The following is a 21,940-nucleotide window of genomic DNA, read 5'->3' as shown; positions in this document are numbered from 1 at the left end:
GAAACGTACTAAGAAATGTGTTAGTTACATCGTCATGCAAAAGTATTAGGAAGATGCGAAAATGTATAATGGATGTATTTAGAAAATGTATAATGATAAGTTTCTGTTTAATACAGTGTACCAGACTAAATGTGTAACTCAATCGAATTAATTCATGTATGTCGTTTATTCACGTATGTGAAAGTAAAAGTACTAATGTTAGAATGTAATTTAATAGTGTGTTTAACCTAGTAGAGGCCCGAAGTCACATATATCGTTGAGGAGAAAGGCCTGGTATTTCTTATGTTAGCTGAATGCGGTAGGCCGCAAGTGATTTATTCTAGTAGAGGTTTTGGGCTGCAGTAAATTGTAGCGTTAAAAGATGCGAAGTATTTCTTCACTCTGTGATCTCACCGCAGGTGCAAGGACAGTTGGTTCGTTAGTAAAAAGGTCTTTGTCTAACAGTTGAATTATGGAGGAAGCCAGACATGGGAGTGCATTGGAATGTGCCAATCGCAACTCCTAGTGCCGACGGTGTCTGGGACTCAAGGCCAAGCTGATGGACGATGGAAGATGGACGGAGCAGGATGGAAAATTACCGAAAGAAGACCTGGTTGAGGAGGTGTGTCGGAGGGCGTGTTCTGTGTTTTGGGGTTTCGTATTAGGGACAGCGCCCCGAGGGTTGAGCAGAGAAGAGGTAGGCGAGGAGCTAGAAGGAGCGTTTTAGATCAAGCTCTCCAAGTGAAGACTTCTTAGGAAGTTCACTTCTGACACCTTTTCGCGATTTCTTGGGTCTTAAGGGAATGGTAAGCAGGGATGTCATCCAGCATAGAGTAGGGACAGAAATGCTTTGGTTTAATGATTCCGAATATCGACATTAGCTTGGTAGTTATCTACCTCATGCTTTTAGAAGCTGTACTTTTGTTCATATTCAGCCGTATGCGGATTCTTCGTAGAGTGGCATTTGTATTAGTACCCATTTACCCGTTGAGCCTTGTGCTAAGGTGCTTGTATCTGCAGATATTTTTCCTGATAATAAAGATCCCGATAGAAATAGCAATTGACTTCCGAGTCTTCAATTATGTCAAATTGCGGAAGGTATTCTTTGATAATTGTGTTTGCTCCCTCCACGCTATTAGGCAAGTAAAAAGGTTCATTCGACCAGAGTGGGTTCTTGAGGTAAATGGATTCAAGAAAATTGGGCCCCAGCAGACCCCTCGCCCGCTGCATGTTGCTTCTCTGAAGTAGACAATGTGCAGGCACTGCTGAATGTGGCTGAAAATGACACCAGGATATTTCAGTGGGGCTCGCTTTTTGCAGGGTGGACGTCCATCCAGTGAAAATAATGGGTGGACGCCGTGTACCCGCGTGTTCCTCAGACTTGTGCCCTGCTTTTATGTCTCATGACCCATTCCTTTTCCGACTCCTTTCCTTTCATTCTGTTTAACGTCTTCATATGCTTATCTTTATTTAATAATCTACTAGGCCTGCGGTATCCGTCCTGGACCCTTCCTCATAATCTCTTTTCATCGCTAATATGTATCTTTGTACTCTCTCCCCTTTCAGTCTCTGGCACTCGTCTCTTCCTACCTGCCTCTCTCCTGAATGCTGCCCACTAACCTAGATAATAACACAGTAGGCTAATAGATTTTGCATAGGTGAAATCTGTTGGCTTTGCAAGTGCTTGTTTTCACAGGCGCCAGGCTCAATGAATTCTTTGTATCCTATGGGCAGCTATGACAGCTGCCACCATTCAAAGCATTCACACTACAACTCTCAGGCTAGATCCTGCTCGAGCTCCAGCCAATGGGAGAAGGGTTAACTTAGCCCAATCCGAAACCTGCACACCCTTCTCCACCCCCTCCGGCCGGGGGTGCCACTGATTGGAAGAAATCGAGGAATCCCGGAAACGGCTAACGGTGAGAGTGTGCGCGTGCCCAATTGGCTCAGCTCGCAGTCATGCCTTGAGAATGTGCGCATGGCTCAGCCTGCAGTCATGTGACCTGCCTCCGTTGCTAGGGGCTGGCGTGGGTGGTAACGGAGCCCTACGGGGCAGCAGGCACCATGGCGGACGAGGGCCGAAGGATGGAGGACGAGGAACGCGGCCCCGGGGCCGCCTACCACATGTTTGTACTCATGGAGGATCTGCTGGACAAGCTGAAGCTGCTCAACTACGAGGAGGAGGTGCTGAGGCGGCACAACATGAAGGCGCTCAGCAGGTACCGGGGCAGCACTTCTCGTTCAGCAGTCAGGGCAGATGCACTCACCGCGGTGACCGGCCTCCTTCCCGTGCGATGCTTGTATGTTACACGCCGGTCACTGTTAGAGCGTGCGTCCCACGACAGGAACTACAGTGCTGTGGACAACCCACCCTGTCCCCGTTGGGGTGCTCAGTCTAAAGGTATCTACACGCCTTACTCCAACCCACCCTGGCCCCCATTGGTGTGCTCTGAAGGAATCTCCGTGCCACGATGATAAATCAGTGTCTGGGAGAGGAAGGAGAAAGTGGGAAGGAGTCAGCGAGGACCGCCCCCCCCCCCCCCCAAGCTTGGGGAAGCGTCCATAAAATATGGGGCACTTGTTGAGTTGAGCATAGCAACCTGAGCACATAGATCTATAACAACAGGGGACTGGACTTTTGCAAACTTGGTGGCACCAGTGTACTGTAACATCATGAACCTGGGTGTCCTGCTGTCACTAGTAGGGTGACTAGCCGTCTGTTAGTTTCATGGACCCTCCGTTATTTCGGTGAAGTTCGTTATCATTCTTTTTGCCCGTAATTCTAAAGATTGCAGGAATCTCTGATGCCACATGAGAGAAGCTTCAAAAGTTTTAGAGCACTGCTTTATTTGAGAGGCCAGTGCCACTGGTGTCATGCTTTGGGGTTCCGGGGGTGGCGCATTTGGAAATATCTGATAAGGCTAAGGCAAAGACTTCTGAGTTCTTTGCCTACCTGCAATTGTGTAGGACATCACAAAAATGTCAGTTTGACTGTGGTGATTTACGTATCTGTTGGAGAGATATCAGAGCTTAGATTAATCCCAGTTTCGACTCATAAATTAGAGCAGAGGGATAATGTGCCTCTTGCAAAGCACAACGTGTAACAGACATGACAAAGACATATTTTTATGTAGACCGTTAAATAGTTTCCTTTTGGATAATAATAAATATGTATTAGTAAGGACAACCCCAACCACTATGTTATGTTTTAAACCCTGAGTTTGTACTTTGTCAGACCAAGTACTCTTTACATATAATCAGGGCAACTGAAATTATGCCCTTCTGCGGTCGCAGTTTTTCTCTCATAATTATTGATTTGCCATATAATCCATTATCTGTTGCATATTCTGCAGATTTTAGCAATAAAAAAAGTTTCTTGCTCAAATGGATCAAAAGTTACAAAAAAAGTGGCAAGATGTGTTCACACGCAGTAGAGGGCCATTCACAAAAGTTAACTTTTCATCTTTCTGTTTCATATTTATGTATTTTGTTGTAAATCTGGTACTTATAAGGTAACATCTTTGCACAGACAGTATTACGATGTAGTAAAATACAAAAATATTAAGTAGTTCTACAAAATGTGTCGCATTATGTGTCATAATTTGCCTTGTATAATTTAGTCAACCCTGCCACATAATTCCAGTGGCCCTGCATATAATGCCTACCAGTATGAATGGCATGTAACGCCTACACCGTGTAGCCCTCGTCATCTTAAGTAACATTTCCTCTACATTGACGTGCACACATATGAGTCATTGTCTGAATAATATGTGTGTGATGTGAATCGCTCTCGACACCCTACATTGGGATGAGTAGCACTATAAAAAAACATTGAATGCACATGGGAGAGGGTATATCAAGAGATGAGGGGTACTGTTGCCCCTCATCAGTGCCCCTCAAGGAATCCTTGGATTCCTTGCAGGAAGGAATCCTTAGAGAGGGAGGTCTTTGGTGGGAATGTGGAGGGGTGGCATGAACAAAGATTGTCACACCAGGTGCAACCAGCAGTAAAGACGGCCCTACCAGAGGCAAAGCTGTCAACCTTGTAGCCAATGCAGTGCCCCAGGCGCGAAGACAAAAGCACTTCAGAAGCTGAATGTGGAATGGACCTTTAGGAAGGCATTGTCATTTCTAGTTAGCGGAGCACGAAGAGCACCATTAGAAATGGCTAACATAATCTGACTGGTGTGCACTAACACCAACATCTTCTAGTGCCACACTGTAACCTGTCAGGCAAGTGCCTCATGCTGCTGCCATGGATGGGTTTCTCCCTCATTACTTGAAAAATAGCCTTTTCTTAATAAAGAGAACATTTCTGTCTTTATGAATATTTTATTTCTAAAGCGTGACCGTAAACAAAAATCAGCAGAATGCTGTACAAGGTCAAAGACAACATTTATGTCTGCACCCCTGCACCAAATCATTGAGCATGTTTACTAATATCTCATGTAGCACAGCTCAGCGAATACAATTCCTGTGTTGCGTGAAACTGGAAAGAGCAGAACCCCACCATATTTTCAAAGCTATGGTGCAGTTCTGCTCCCTCCTAGTGCTATCACACTTGTGGCTGCCTACTGCTAAAACGTTGTTGTCAGGTAAGTTATTTTAGTAGGAAGAGAAAACTAGCCTTTGAAGCCAGTCGGTTGTTCTTTGCATGTGTGCTGCAGAGTGCAAGTCTTTGTAAATGTGGGTGTACATCAGAATACACGGTTGGATGCACAGGAATGCCCATGCGTCGCCCATTTAATGTCTACCAAATAGAAGGTAGTGCAAGGTAATGCTTCGCACTGTATTGTTACTTTTTTTTTTTTTTTTTTGTTTTTACAAAGCCAAGCCAGTCAGGATTGGCGCAAGTGTGTGCAAGAAGAGCTTTTTTAAGTTAACAAGACCTGGCTTATCTGCCTCATTCTTGAGCTGACTCATCTTGTTTACTGAGAACAATCTTATCATAAAGTTCTGCCAAGAAACGCCGATTGGTGAGCATGGTGGAGGTATAGCTAGAAGGATGATAACAGGGCACACCAGGATTCACTCTTTTACAGCTGTCATTTGTCTGCATGCATGCTGGTCACATTCTGTCAATCATTTTTTAAAACTAACAGAGCATTGCAGGTGTGCTTCAGGGCCTAAGAGAACAGCTTTAGGCTACCCACCCTTGGGTTACTTTAGGTCATGCAGAAGCACTCCCTGCAATCAACTTTCAAAGGATACGTTGAATCAAAGTGCTTTTCTATCATGTTCACTATTTTGTCTTTCTCTTCCCCTATTTTTATTGTGTGCCTCCTCCTTGCAGTGTCCCCCGTTTTATGTGCAGCTTCCACACGCAACTCTATGTGCAGCTTCCACACGCAACTCCAGACCATCACCTCTCTTTTTCTCTCCTGGTTCCCACTCCCAGGGCACTTCTCCCCTGCAAACTATGCCTTGATCTACTCGCAAGTTTGTTTAATCTTTATATGTTCTGCAGTGGTATGTTCACGTCCCCATAGCAAACAAACGGCAGAGAATATTAAACAGAAGGCCAGTGCTTCGGTCGAGTTAAGGTAGCACTGTCAGCCATAAAAGATCTGTGACTTGATCTTTATTTTGCTGCTCCAGTCTCAGTTTTTTAAATAGGACTGCTAGCTTGGTGAGGAACCAGGGATCGGAGTACTTTTGTTTGTGAGGCTGCCAAAAACTGCAAACCATTTTGCTCTAAGAAATGCACAAGTCCAATCAGTATACTACTTTCCATCTACAGATAAAATAAAGAGGGCTGATAAGTGGCTAGCCACGGCATTACATAGTAATGTCAGCTCCTATCTAACGTTCTGACCCACAATAATACCATAGCACTCAGGAGGCTGCAAACAAGTATAGCCCATGCAAGCTGGTCAATAACTCCCCTTTCCTGCTGAATACTCTTACCCTCACACAAGACCTGCCCTCCATGAGTCTTAGCCATCACTCATTACTGTACCCGCCCCATAACCAGTCCTCACCAGCTGAACAGACATGGAATACATGACACAATCTGACACATAAAGCTGAACACTCAGAGGACTGCTCTCTAGTCCAGCTCTGCAGGTTCCAATCAACTGCATTCTATGCGTGCTGCTTTACATCTCACGATGGCACTTAGATATGAGATGGTAGTTAAAAGCCATCCGAGCAGATCTTCCTGACAACTTCCCTCACCAAACATGCCTGCTCAGGACCACGAACTGTAAACAAAGTATCAGAGTGGACAACCCAGTGCAGTAACAATATAAATAGAATATGATCATTTGAAATACCACAAACAGACCTGCACAATAGCCCGAAGCTGCACGCACACCGAAAAAGCATGAAGTGCACGATTGTCTCAGCCTAATATGAACTTATATGACTTATACTTATGTTGGTTGTCTATTTAGTTACTAATATATTTTTGTGCAACCTACTCTGATGAGTCTGTCAAATGTACCATTTGGCCTGAGTTTTTACACTCACTGTCCTGAAGTTGCACCCATGCCAGTTGGGCACCCTGGTCACTACTACAGACACCTTCTGGGTGGGCAGGATCAGGTGAGCCTGAACTCGGAGATGAGTGGGGCCTATCACGCTCCTCAAAATAACATTGTATCTGCTGGTAAAAAACATACAATGTGCCATGTTATTTTTTGTTTGTTTTACTTAATGTATGAAGAGGCAGCCTGAAGGGACACACACAAGTGGCATAATACAACCAGGCAGCAAGGACTGAGGACTGAGTGGAGAGCCTCTATTTGCTTATCTCACGTTCAACAAATGAAAAATGAAAAACACAAACTGAGCACACCTGGAGCTCTAAACAGGTTTGTTTCTCCGTGCAGAGCAGCTGTTTTCCTTCAGTCTCCAGATCCAGACTGCGAACTTGAGTCAAGTTATGTTTACTGGTGGCTCCAGCCACTGCCAGCATTCATAACCGGGGAACAGTTTCTGATTGTAACTGGTGAGACAACCCTGCCAGACAGAGTACAGGTGGGAGGCAGGGACTAGAGTCCTAGGGAGCACCTGTACTTTTAGACAACCACTTTCCCGAGACCAAGAAAGATACAGCAGCATCAGCTAAATGCGGTAAGAAGACGGAGCATCAGATCCGTGCTCTGGGATTTGACTTGTGCTGAAAAATCACGAGGGACTGCAGGGTGAGGGGCGTTTATGTGGTATTTAGTTTATGTGGTAATGCAGTGATAGGTGCCCATATGTGTTAATTTAATCCCTGATGAGTGACAGTTAGCAGGGATGTAGCACCAAGAACCCATAAAATGAGAACTAAGGTGTGGCAACTAAAAGGAGATGGACTTTTGACTCCTAAGGTAGCCTAAAGGATTAATGTGTCTTCTGTAAAGCACAAGTCAGAGATGACAAACTATTCTTCTCACGGTATGGAGATGAGACGAGGTGCTATATGCACCTCCTAGAGCACGGGTCAAAGAGAACACCTTAGCGTTGCACAACCAACAGAAAATCTGATATGCCAACATAAATCGTGATTGTAAGTCTTCAATGATGATTGTGAGTCTTTCTGAGCATAATAGCAAATCTAGAACAAGAATTGACTATCACACGTTTCATCAGGTGCTGCGCATTAAATGCTGAGTAGAAAAACGTGTGTATGAAGTTCTGTTCAGTAAATGATCGCTGTGTCTTTTTAATGGTTCATGATCAGAGTTTTGTGTAGTCGATAACTAATGTCAGCATACATCTAACACCGTGGGTGGAGCCCCGCAAGCGAGGGACAAACGTAAGTGCTGCTCCTAAATTCTTCAAAATAAAAGTACAAATATCCCGTAAGATAGATTAATTCAGAAGCAGCAAATAACTAAGTGCTAATTTTGCTGTGTATTAAAATAGCAAGAGGATGTAGGGCATATAGTCAATGAGGGGTCAATGTAAAACAAGCATTGGCATAGCCAATAGGTCTCGCCTTTGGGACCTTATAAGTGTTTAGCCATGCAACAGTTGCATAACTAAATACTTTCAAGGTCCTAAAAGCGAGACCTATTGGCTATGCCAAGCCATGAAAGTGATCGCGATCGCGATCAAACATCAAAGCGGCCTTGAAAGTGAAAGTAATCGGGCGCGCGCGCCCACGCACATGCACTGTAGCTCTAGGCTGGCCTGTTAGCACTTTTTGGAGCCCTCTCAAAAAGTCTCGCTAGACCAGCGCATGCGCTGAGTCAGGCGAGACCTAAAAATAAATATATATCGCCATTTTCCACACATTGACAATGCCTCTATTTTTGCCCACACTTGCTTACCTCTTAACACACTGCGCATCACCTGGGGTTACAGAATGTTGGGCCATCTGCACTGTTATATAGAGCATTAGTCTTTTGTCTATGTCTGTCATTGAATTTTGCTTTTCATTTTTACGTCTAGTCATCGGCTGATGACATGACGTTTTTACCGCATGCTGCAAAATTGCAACGTTTTTGCCATGTCACAATAAACATAGAAAAGTCGCTATGTGATCAAGACCACAGGCTTGTGGTCGAAACGCGTCATCCTGACATGCTAAAGCAATAAACTGATTCATTGTATCTTCAACTGGAGTCTGTGCCCTTGTTTGGCCCGCAGCGGTCGTTCACTGGGATCCTGTGTATGTGTGTAATTATATATATATATATATATATATATATATCTACTGGCGGTCGCCAGTAGATAGTGTGGAGACTCCTTTAATATGGACTCCTTTAATATAGAATGTTAATGGTGTTGCTAGGATGGAATGTTGTTGTTCAAGGAAGGGGAGGTTAGAGATAGAGAGCAGGAGAAGGAAGCTGGAGGTACCTGATACTTTGTACTACAAATAAAGATATTCAACTTCAACTTATGTGGAGAGATCTTTACATTGGCGACGAGTAGACCATCTGCGCCGGGGCAGATAAGAAGTACCTCCACCCCTGGAAAGAAACCTACATTCATTTTTCACGAACCCACTACTTCAAACGAAAGAAAAGACAAGAAAAGAAAGAAGAAAAGATACTTAAAGTAACTGGTATGTACCTTCTCCGAACTCTCTGAATCCTGAACTTTACTATACCGCTTCACCTCAGATCTATATGGATATTGCCAACATCTTAATATTTATCGCCTGCATCTAATTATTTATTTTCAAGATTGTTTCCTTTCTTGCTAAATTGAAAACTTCTGAGATACCCATTCCATGTTCCTGCGAATTCATCTATAACAAATGTGTGTCTAGATTGGTGATTGCTTCAACCAGTAGACTGCCACCGTTAACGTTCAAGCCAAGCTACCTCTTTAGACTGTCACCGTTAACGTTTAAGCCAAGCTACTTCTTTTTTACAAGCAACTGTGGAGGTGAAAGGGTCTATTTCATTTGTACCAATTCGGAAATACTTAGTTCGTAAAATTTCACTCGTAAAACATAAGAAGAGGAATGTTCTTTGGTAACATACCGTTGCTTGCATTTTCTAAATCAAGTGGTTGCGCGTGAGTTCGGTGCCTTCAGATCCACAGTAGAAGCGCGAGCCTCGGAACAGCTCGAGACCAGAGCCATCACATCTGAAGAGAGGATCACACGGAACGTGCATGCGCAGAAGCGTGCATACGTCATCCGCATACAAAATGAGACCAATTTCCTTAAAAAAATGAGTTAAAAGTATACGCACTGAAATTAGAAGCTCTTTGAGGAAACAAGAAACTCTTCCGACGCTTCTGATACATCGCCGCAAAGAAATGTACGCGCACTGAAATTAGAGGCCCTTCCAGCGCTTCCAATGCCTATTCAGTTCTGTGTGCCCTTCGTATGTTGCTGCACAACCTAAGAGCAAAAACTTCTCATCAACAACCTGAAGGTGTTGTGTTCACCATTTTATAACTTTTATTCAAACATTCACTAACTGACAATTCAAGGATTTATGTGAATCTAGCACTATATTGCAGCAATAATTCATCTTATCTGCAGTTTCCACATTAGTTTTCATTTTTTAATATTCTTATTTCTGTTAACATAATTTCCTTTTCAGGGTACTCTCTTAAACGTTATTATTCAAATGGCCGATCAAGGTTTGGCAGCCCCTCCTTCTTTCCTGCCTACTCCTGGTGACCCCCCTATCCCTTGGAAAGAATGGAAGAAATTATTTCTCACTTACGTTGTGGCAACAGGTGCAGACAAATATGGTCCTGTACGTAGGCAAGCTATATTACTCCATCATTTGGGAGTAGAGGGGCGTCGCCTTTATGAGGATCTTCCCGAGATATCATTAGGCGTAGGTGATGGGCAACCTATAAATGTTTATGATATGAGCATGTTGATGTTGGAAAAAAGATTTATTTCAAAAATTAATACAGTGTTAGAAAGGCACAAATTTTTCTGTCATGCACAAAAAACCGATGAAGATATTGCAACTTATGTTGCTGCGTTGAGGGGACTTTCTTTAACTTGTCGCTTTGAGGGATTAGCTGATTCACTCATACGTGATCAGATTGTGAGGTGTACTAATAATAAAAGAGTACGTGAGAAGTTGCTCATAAAAGATTCTACACTAGAAGAAGCAATTCAAATAGCGAAAGGTCTGGAACACACAGACCTATGGATAAAAGAGATGGACAAGTGTACTAATTCCACAATTCCTAGGGATGTGCGGTCAAATGATTCAGTACCAAAGATTTTAGATTCTAAAGAACAAGAAATTCACACAAGTGTCAACGAGACAAAAAATACTAGACCCATAGTGAAGCCAGCTGGGAAAGTACACCCTAAGCCCATCAATAAAGCTGTAGAGGTTCCCAACTCTAGCGGTATGACTTCACGAGTCAATACCCGTGTCTTTAAATGCTACAGGTGTGGTTCGCCTGGACATATTGCTTCTAGCACTAGATGTATGGCCAGGAATACCTTGTGCAGAGCGTGTGGGAAAAGAGGTCATTACGCGAAAGTATGTCATTCTAAAACCCAATATGTGCACGAGGTAGATGATACCTGTGAAAGTGTTCAAGAATTTATGTTGTGTGTTGAAGGATTCTCTGTCCTTGACGGAGAATGTTCCAACATTGTTGGTAATATTGATGTAACCACTGAAAGCACAGACAAATTAGAAAAACCGCATTGCATCATAAGCTTTGATACAAATAATGTAAGGATGCTAGTGGACTCAGGCAGCTTATATACTTTATTATCCAAAGAAATGTATCTTGAAGCATGGGGGGTCAAGAGTGACATAGAATCCTGGTGTAAACCCGATATCAGGGCAGTAGGTTACGGTGGTAAAACTATTGACATCTTGGGATTGAAATGGATGATAATTGAGTTTGGAGGGAGGAAAGTTTTTGGTCGAGTCTATCTCACAAAACAAGGGTCCAATCTGTTGGGGTGGCGCCATCAAAAAGATTTGGGAATAATGTTGGATCCAAACGCCACCAACCCAGTCAAATTCACAACCATCAATGATGTTGACGACTTTGAAAGTAAAATAATGGAGAAATTTTCTGATGTCTTCTCTGATAAGTTGGGGAAGCTTAAAAACTTTTCTCATAGAATAATCCTCAAAAGGAATGCAACACCTGTGGTTCATAAAGTGAGGAATGTACCTCATCTGATGAGAGGCCCCCTTCAAGATGAACTTAACAAATTATTGCGTGAAGGGATTATAGAGCCAATTGAAGTCTCAGAGTGGTTGGCTCCGATTGTGGTCGCACCTAAGGATGGTGGGGCCAAGATTCGTTTGTGTGTGGACTTACGCGACCTAAATCGAAACATTTGGGTCGATAGACAACCCCTACCCAACATATCAGAAATGTTGACTGCCATGGGTGGAGGGGAAGTTTTTAGTGTTATCGACATGTCTGCAGCATACCACCAAATAGATCTTGATGAAGAATCAAGACATCTCACTTCGTTCGTGACACCTCTAGGTGCATTTCGTTATCTAAGGATGCCCTTTGGCTTAGCGTCTGCGGTATTTCAAAGAGTCATGCAACAGATTTTTGTAGGTGTAAAGAGTGTCTTGTGCTTTCAAGATGATGTATTAATTGTGGGAAAGAACAGCGAGCACCATGATGAAGTGTTGTACGAAGTATTGAAACGTATGGGCAGTAATGGGTTAACCATAAAGAAGGAAAAATGTCAATTGAAAAGGAAGTGCGTGACTTACTTGGGGCATGAAATTTCACAAGATGGGATAAAGCCTAAGAAAAGTATTGTTTCGGCCATTAATAATGCCCCTACTCCCCTCAATAAGGACCAACTGAAGTCATTTCTAGGGCTAGCTGAGTACTGTTCCAAATTTTATAAAAGGGTTTACAGAGATTGTTGAGCCGTTGAGATTACTGATGAAAAGTGGAGTTACCTTCGATTGGAATGATTCATGTGAAAAAGCATTCTCTAGTGTAAAAAGAGGTATCCTGCATGCACCCACTTTAGGACATTTTAATGTCAATGCTAAAACTGTTGTTACAACTGATGCAAGTGCAGTAGGAATAGGAGCGGTTTTATCCCAGGTGTGTGATGGTGTAGAGAGAATCATTGGATTTGCCTCCAGAAGACTTCAAGGTGCCGAATCTTCATACTCAGTAATTGAGAAGGAAGCTCTTGCGTGCTGTTGGGGGATTAAGCATTTCCGTTATTTTGTGTGGGGTTTTCCCTTCAAGGTCCGCACGGATCACAAACCTTTAGTACATTTGTTCAAGGGAGGCAGAGGTCTGGAAGGAAACGTGACTCCTAGGATCTCAAGATGGATTTTATCAGTACTTGAGTACAATTTTGAACTAGAATACGTGAAAGGTCTTAATGTTGTAGCTGATTGTCTGTCCAGAATGCCTGTGGATGTAGTAGATACGGATTGTGAGGACGATGTAGTTGTGATTGGGTCTAATGAAGAACAAGCCTTTGGTAAAGAAGAGTGGGAATCTGCGATGTTGAATGATGAGGTTTTACCAGAGGTGATGAAATGTGTATCAGGAGGATGGAGTGAGAGTCACTGCCAAGATGAGCGTTTTAGGAGATATTATCATGTAGAAAGTGAATTGAGTGTGAATGAAGGGAGGTTGTGGAGGAGGAACAAATTGGTTCCCCCGATCACTTTAAGAAGTAAAATAATGAGTATTGCGCATGAAGGACATCTGGGGAGAAATATGACTAAAAGGCGTGTTAGGCAGTCTTTCTGGTGGCCAAGTATGGACAGCGATGTGGAGGAAGTTGTGAAGGAGTGTTACGCATGTGCAAGGAGTGATAAAACAAAGGTTGTAAGGCAACCTCCTCTTACGTGTAGGGAATTTCCTAAGAATCCGTGGGAGAGATTAGCGATTGATTTTCTTGGTCCCATTTCTAAGCTAGGTCCACGTGGGAAGTTCTTGATGGTGCTTGTGGACTACCATTCTAAATGGTTTGTTGTTGAGTCTACTGAATGTATTGATACCGAGAAGGTGATTGGATTTTTGGAAAGAACATTCATAAGTGAGGGTATACCCAAGACTCTGGTTTCGGATAATGGTGTCCAGCTTGTTTCTAAAAGGATGACAGATTTTCTTGGGAGTCTATGTATTATTCATGAGAGGGAGGCAATGTTCAGGCCACAAGCTAATGGTTTGGTTGAAAGGGTCAATCTATTGCTGATGGAGAACATTCAGCTCTCATTAGCAAATGGGTTGTCGTGGTCTGAGGAACTTAAGAAGTTGGTATGGTCGTATAGAGTGACACCGCATTCGGTTACTGGTATCTCTCCATTTGTATCTCTTAAAGGGCGTGAACCGGGAGTAAAAGAGGTACCGGGGTGGCTCAAAAGTAAGGAATGTGTTTGGGTGGATCGAAATGCAGTGAGGAATAGCGTAGCTAGCCAGCAAGAATCAGCTAAAAAGTATTACAACATGAGAAAAGCAGTAAAGGACACGGATATAAAAGTGGGCGATTGGGTCGTTGTAAGAAGAGGAGGAGTTGTCATTAAGGGAGAAAGTAGATTCTCTCAACCCATACAAGTTAAATGTGTGAACAAGAATGTCCTCATTCTTGCAGATGGATCTGCTTGGAGCACTGGAAATTTTTCTAAGTGTTGTGCTCCTTAATGTAATGTAGTGCTTCTCAAATTACTTGTATAGCGATACAATTGAAAATGTAATGCCGTGCTCCTCAAATTACTTGCATAGTGATACAATTGAAAAAAGTATTTGTTTCTATAACAATGTAAATTTTCTTTCTTCTCGTTTTCTCTTAGTTATTGTATAAGTGCATTTTCATTTTGTATTTTAATTGTATTTTGTGTAAGGGGGGAAGGTGTGTGGAGACTCCTTTAATATGGACTCCTTTAATATAGAATGTTAATGGTGTTGCTAGGATGGAATGTTGTTGTTCAAGGAAGGGGAGGTTAGAGATAGAGAGCAGGAGAAGGAAGCTGGAGGTACCTGATACTTTGTACTACAAATAAAGATATTCAACTTCAACTTATGTGGAGAGATGTGTATGTGTGTAATATATATATATATATATATATATATATATATATATATATATATATATATATATATATATATATATATTATCTACTGGCGGTCGCCAGTAGATAGTTATAGTTAGGACCGTGTTTCCATAGGAAATCCGCAACATTCTATTTGGAATTACTTTGGCGCCGGTTGACGAATCCTCGCGAAATTTTCAAAATAGGTGGGGCGCTCCGCTCCGCTCCTACCCTGAAAGTCTCGGGGGGATTCGTCAAGCGGGGGCTGAGAAAAAAGGGGGGTCCCAAAACACCCTTTACCCATGCAATTTTCCATAGGGACCTTTAGTCCAAGGTACAGCCCGAACGGCTGAACAGAATTACTTGAAATTTGGCAGAGAGGTAGTCCTCAGGTCAGGGAAGTGCCTTTTGCAGGTCTGGTGTCAATCTGTTCAGTAGTTCCTGAGAAAATCAAAAGTAAAATCATATATATATGTGGGCGGAGCCTAACCACACATCTCATCCTGAGATCTGATTGGCTGTCAGCACTTCATCCAAGAATTGTTGGCAGCCATCTTGGGACCAATATACATGAGAGCACCTCATTAAAAAGCATTGCAGTTAATAGAAGGTTTTAAGACGTTAGTTACATTATAAATCATTTGTTGATGGTACCATACTCATTTTAGGAATTGTGGTATGTTCTAAGGTGATTTCACCATGTGAAAAAGCCTTCTGCTGGGATATCATGATTGAGAGAAAAATATTTTCTCATGCTTTTCCCACAGAGGTTTGGAAGGTGATCTATAAGCTAAACTGAGAGCTTATTTTCTGTAAATTCACATTATCTTTCTCAGTCATGTGAGAATGAAGTCTGACATTCTCAGTAAAACATGTACATCCAACAAGGGCAGAGACTGTCAGTTGATTCCTTTGTGTTCTACTGCAGCTTCCCAGAGTGTTCCAAAGAACAACTAGAGCGCTAACAGTCCTACTTATGATAAACGTATGGCACACCTGAAGCCATCTTGCTTGGATTAAAGTGGTAACTCTTAAAACATTTAATTTAAAAAGGAACAAAATGAGGGGGTTCATATTTCCATAAAAAGTATGATTAGTGCTGCAGAAAGAAAAATTAGGGCACATTTTGAGTGACTTCTCAAATCCTCTTCTATTTCATAAAAAAATTCTGACATGCAGACTGAAACATGCACTTTCAATACCAGCAGCAGTTTTTCCTGGTAAGCAGTAGCTTTACTACAGTGATCTAATGAGCAAAAAGAGTGCTAACATTCTGAATTTATGGCAAATGTGTGACACATCTGAATGCCTTCTTGATGGAATCAAAGTAAAAAACTGAAAGTATTTCCTACTGAGGAGACTGCAGTAAATGAGGAAATTAGGAAACTTCATAACAAATAAGTCTCCCAAGATGGCCACCAGAGACAAAAGAGCCCAAATGTAGCCCAAAATCACCCAGATGTAGCCCAAATATAGCCCAATGACAGAAGTGTGCAAAACACTTATTATTTTGTGTTTTTGCAGTGTTATATAGTGCAGACTTGTCAGGTATTGGAGTGCTTTACATGAGCATTGGTTACATCACACAAGAACAAATTCATTTTGGTTGTAGACATGGGGAGACTAAGTGATTTGACCAGAATCACAGAATGTCCAGCTGAAGCAGAAACTCCAACCTGGTTCCCCAGTTGCAAAGTCTGCAGTTCTGGAATTAACACCACATCCTCTCCCCTAAGTGCAACATTTAATCAAGTGGTCAACTGGATAAAAAAACATAAAGATAACAAATAATTTAAACGTGCTTTGTCGCTATTTGAAAACTCAGAAAATATATCCTTATTTTAGTCTTTTAGAGCACTAACCATAATTTTGATGCCAATAAGACCCTCTCATATATGTAATTTCTAAAGGAAATGCTCTAGGTATTACAGTTTTGATTACATCAAGATGACGTCAGGCGTTCCACACTTTTGTAATAAATATAGAATGTTAGCAATCTAGTTGTTCATTAGGATGCTGTTGAGAGGCAGAGGCCAGGGGCACAGACTCTGAAAATTGAAGGCAGGTAGGAGGGTGCAAAGGCAACAATTTAACCACACTGAGCAGGCAGGAAGGGCCGTGGCAGCACAACAGACTATGGAGGGCAGTGGAAAGGGGGGCAGGGGCAACAAACCAACAATACAGGACTTGCAAGAGAGGCTGTGGCAATGTAATAGACCATTGTGGGCAGAAGGAAGAGGCAATGGTAGTACAACCATACATGCCAACAGACCCGATTCAGCCAGGAAACGTCCAATGTTTTTAAGCTCAAATGGGCTTTATTTGATCTGTCTCCTGTCTACAATCTCCTCTTTTTCAATGTAACTCAAAGGGGAAAATCAATACCCCAGTTTTTTTTCAAAATCTCCCTCTTACCAAGTTCAAAATGTTCGCAAGTATGGTACATTGGATCATGGAAGGAAATGGGGTAGGGACATGGACTTGGATAACAGAGGACAGGAAGGACATGGAGAGGTGCACCAAACTGACCCTGCAGGGCAGGCATCGGGGTTTGCAGCAGCACAATACACCACACAGGGCATGCGGGACGGGAGTGCAGCACAACAATCCATAGAAAGCAAGAGGGAGGGGACAGGACCATGCACATGGACAACAGAGAACAGAGGGGCAAGAGGCAATGGTAGCTAGCTGACCATAATGGACAGACAGGAGAGAAAGCTGCAGCATAACAGACCATAAAGGGCAGGAGGGACGGATCAGGGGCATTACAATGGAACAGACAAGCCAGGAGGGAGGGAGTAGGGATCTGCACATGTAAACAGAGGGCTGGGGGCAAGGGGGCAGGGCAGGAGCAGCAAGATAGCCATGGAGGTCAGGCAGGATGGGCACTAGAAGCAAGACCCACCATGAAGAGCAACAGTGAGACTTTGATGGCATACACACAGACCATGGAGGGAAGGTGGGACGGGGTCAGGGGCAGCTAACTGACCCCACAGGGAAGGTTGGAGGGGCCATGGCAGCACAGAAGACCATGCATGGCAAGTGGGAGGGTTAGTGGCAGCACAATGGCTATGATGGGCAAGAAGGAGGGTGCAGGGGCATGCACAAAGGACGATGGAGGATAGAAGGGAGGGTCAGGACCTGTGCACAGACAAGAAAGTTCAGGGGAAGGGGCCTCACAACAGACCGCACGGGGCAGGCAGGAGGAGCAGTTGCAGCACAACAGACCAGGGAGGGCAGAAGGGTGTGGCAGTACAATGGACCATGTAGGACAGGAGGAAGAGGATAGGGGCATGGCATGTGGACAGGCAGGGTGGACGTGGCGAGGACAGGTTACAGTCATCTGACAATGCTAGGCAGGTGGGAGGGGAGTGGCAGCTCAACAGAACACTCAGAGTAGATAGGAGTGGCAGGTCCATGGAACATGGTGGGCAAAAAGGATGGAGTAGGGGCATGCACAAAGACATCGGAGGGCAGGGGGAAGGAGAATAGGGGCAGCAAGCTAAGCACAGAGTTTAAGCAGGAGGTCAATGATGGGACATAGAATTGAGCAATGGAGGGCAGGAGGAGTGGACTGGTACATCATACTAAATTGAGGGCAGTGGCAGCACATCAGACCATGCATGGCAGGAGGGAGGAGGCTAGTCCATGGATTCACACAACAGAGGATAGGGAGGAGGGGGATGGGGCAGCAAGCTAACTGTTCAGAGAAGGCAGGTATTAGGAACTTTATTGTTTTTAAAACGTGTGTCTGTGCGAACTACTTAAAATATGAACAAGTATGCAGCATAATCTCACTTTTATTCAGGAAGAAGAGGACGTTTTGTGACTGTGACTCCGGGCTCACTTGGCAGAAACACCCCCTGACCCTCCACCCCCTATCGCAAAATGTAATGCCCGTGAAAAGGGTAGGTGAACACAGTGTTATATAGAACATAGTCCTGAGAGCACGATTGAAAATGAAAACTAGATATAGTGTATGGTATAAACTATGCACCAAAAAGTGTGATATAAGATGAACCGGGCGTGAAATATAATATGCAATACATTGTGCGCAATGACAGATTCATTGGAGAGCGCGAGATAGCACAAGCACTAGCGTGTGCTATGCGATATGCGCCTTGGAGTGTAATATGCACAGGACAGTGTTGTGTAACCTAACTAGTCTCTAAAGTTGTAATATAAAATATGTGCTGGGGAGTGTAACGTTGCATATGCACTGTGACAAAGATATGGATCCCAGATTGTAATATGTATGGCATAGCACTGTGCGTTATAACATAGGCATCGAGGAAGGCACGTTAGATGGGGCAATATAACCGTGCGAAGACAAGTGTGGCATGACATATTCACGGGGTGGTGTTACAGTGCACATGGGCTAGAGAGTGTCATAGCATATGCACTAGCTAGTGGAATACAACACAGAGGTGTGTGGCACTCAGCAGGCAATGGTGGGTGTAACACAGCATTGGGCTCTGCCAGGAGCGCGCTGTGACTCTCAAGTGATGTTCGTCCCCTTTCCAGAGAGTAAAATAAAAAGTATTACACATCCGGCAGTGGATGTGTGTTTTATTAACCGTGAGGGGGGGTTTCTTGCATAGTTTTGGTCGAATTTTTGTCGAATCCCCTTTGAATGGCTTGGTGTGCATGTGTATTAAATGTGCCCGTCAATAGCTACTCATGTTTGTATAAATAAACGACACGGGTGTCTACCGGGATTAGGCTCGGTAGGGCATCAGACATGTCAGAGCTTCACTAGTGGTGTAAATACATTCCACGTGGATTCATTTTATGCATAGTCGCCTTTTAATGAATATCACGCAAATCGTCATGGTGATAGGTACGTACGGTTTGTCCAGCATGTCCTAGGTGTGTCTATAAATATATATATTTTTTTAAATATTAAAAAACAGTGGCCGGCCCTGGGGATTGGGGTAAAAAAAATATAATTAGGAGACAGGCCCTGGGGGATGGGGTCATCAGGGCCAATAAATTAGAATAAGAAGGGGAACCACACAGCCCCCCTTCTTAAAAAATGTAAATAAATAAAAGACTGGAATCGTGCCGGAGGCGATGCCCCCTCCTTGCAGCACTCTGCAAACGCGTCCCCTGGCGAGTTGTAAGTTGGGGAATTAATTCCTCTTCAATACTGAGGGTCCCTGAGGGCCAACTAGCCCAACAGGCATCTCCAGTATGCGCCAGGGAGCTGCGCTGCAGACAGGTGTTCTGAGGCCAAGCCCCTTTTTACACCTCTCTACAACGCAGCTCTGTGGCGCTTACTGGAGGTACCTAGTGGTCTAGTTTGACCCTCGGGACCCTTAGGATTCAAGGGGACTTAATCTCTCAACTTAGAACAGCCACAGGGTGCGTTTACACAGTGGTGAAGGGAGGGGACGGGGCCTGAGGTGAAGTGTGCAAACACGCACTATGGCACGTTTTAAATTGGGGATACAATTTCCCTTCAATACTGAGGGCCCCTGGGGGATAACTAGCCCACCAAGTGCTTCCAGTAAGCGCCACTGAGCTGCATTGCAGAGAGGTGGTCCAGGCCGTGCCACTTTTTACACCTCTCTGCAACGCAGCTCTGTGGCACTTACTGGAGGTACCTAGTGGGCTAGTTGTACCCTAGGGACCCTCAGGATTCAAATGAACTTAATCTCCCAACTAAAAACGGACACAGGGCGTGTTTACACAGTGGTGAAGGGAGGGGACGGGGCCTGAGTTAACGTGTGCAAAAACGCCCTGTGGCCTGTTTTAAGAGGTAGTTTTAATACCCCTGCCCTATTATATACTAGGGGCTTACAGAGGAGGTCATGCTAATCACAGGGGGACCCCAACGCATAATGTTCCCTAGTGTATGTAGGTGTTTTCACTGTATTCTAAGTGTCTTTTAACATAGCACTGGCTCTAGGACTGGTTAGTCAGACTCAGTTACCACCAGTATCCGTCTGAAAAAGTTGAGGGTACAGGATGATTTTGCAACAAGGCTTCTTTCTGCTCTTCTTTTTGTTCTTTCTGCACGTTATCCTTCTTCCTGCACTTTTCTTCGTCTTTGAGGACTTCTGTTGCTTCTTTCTGCACTTCTTTTTTTTCTTTCTGTGCATTTTTTCTTCTTTCTTCACATGTCCTATCTCTGTAGGCATAGTTAGAAATTAGCATTTAAAAAACCTTTGAAATTCACATAAAAAACCATAGGTTTCAGGCACGTTATAGTTAGGAATTAGCATTTAAAAAACCTCTGAAATTCACTGAAAAAACCATAGGTTTCAGGGGTGTTATAGTTAGCTGGACTTTTCACTTGTACAAAACCATTGAAATTCCCCCGTTATAGTTAGTTCAGCTAACTATAACTCGCGCGCCCGCAATGCACTGCTGATGACGTCACATATTACATCACTCATGACATGGTCAGTGACATCACTCATGACATCACTGATGACATCTCAAATGACATCACTGATGACATCATCCTTGTGACAGAGTGGCAGACCTCCTCTTCCCCTAATATAACCTTTGATACACACATTCAAAAATAGAGACTAAAATTTTCAAAACAATGGACATACCAATACCAGTTACAACAACCTCTTCAGTAATTCTAAGATCCACATACACATCCACTCATTCACCAACAATCCTTTACAGTCACTCATACATGTACTCACTCATCATATGCACTCATACACCTATACATCCGGTTACACAATGCCACTCATCCATAGAGTTACTCACACACATAGTCACTCATGATAATAAAGAATCAAACATACATTTACTTGCATATACAGTTATACACACACCACCACACTTACTTCTATGGAAACTTACACATACTTAGTCTTTTAAACAATCGCTTATAGAAACACATACTTATTCATACAAGAACTCTTTCAATCTCTCACTCTCACATATACTCACTTATATACACCAATAGTCACATATACTAGTTTATGTAGTTACTCATAAAGACACTATTGAGACAGTCATTCACTCACTAACACACCCATACACACACTCATCCACCCATACAGTCCTGCACACATGCTGTCTTCAACACATACAAACAGTGAGTCACTCATTCATGCACCTATGCACTACGTAATACCCCCCACCGAACCATGCAGACACTCAGACTGATACTCAAAAAACCAACTAATAACCTATATAGACACCCATGTAGCTACTCACCAACCCATGCAGCCACTTATACACAAAGTGAGAGACTGATACAGATATTTACATATTTAAACATTACTCACTAAGCCATGTATTCACTATGATACACTTAATCAGTCAGTTACACAATCAATTTTTCAAAAACAAATCATCCATTTAGACACTTATATACCTATTTATTCTTCCATCGACTTTGAGATATACATATATAAAACATATTTAATTTTCAGAAAAACACACATTCACTGGATGATGTCATCAGTGATGTCATCAGTGATGTCATTTGAGATGTCATCAGTGATGTCATGAGTGATGTCACTGACCATGTCATGAGTGATGTAATATGTGACGTCATCAGCAGTGCA

At 43.2% G+C, this 21,940-nt stretch overlaps 1 protein-coding gene across 1 annotated transcript in view; it reads left to right on the top strand.

The window, feature by feature from the left end:
• Nucleotides 1-1,860: 1,860 nt before the first annotated feature.
• Nucleotides 1,861-21,940, top strand: part of IFT57 (intraflagellar transport 57) — a 174,370-nt gene continuing 154,290 nt past the window's right edge. The window contains exon 1 of the mRNA XM_085610183.1: nt 1,861-2,198. Within this exon, the coding sequence (XP_085466309.1) occupies nt 2,044-2,198 (155 nt within the window). The 5' untranslated portion in view covers nt 1,861-2,043. The remainder of the gene's footprint in view (nt 2,199-21,940) is intronic.

Source organism: Triturus cristatus, chromosome 6 (genome assembly GCF_964204655.1).
Source record: "Triturus cristatus chromosome 6, aTriCri1.1, whole genome shotgun sequence".
In the NCBI taxonomy this organism is placed as follows: domain Eukaryota; kingdom Metazoa; phylum Chordata; class Amphibia; order Caudata; family Salamandridae; genus Triturus; species Triturus cristatus.
The sequence above is the reverse complement of the archived record's forward strand: the minus strand, read 5'-3'. Positions and strand labels throughout refer to the sequence as shown.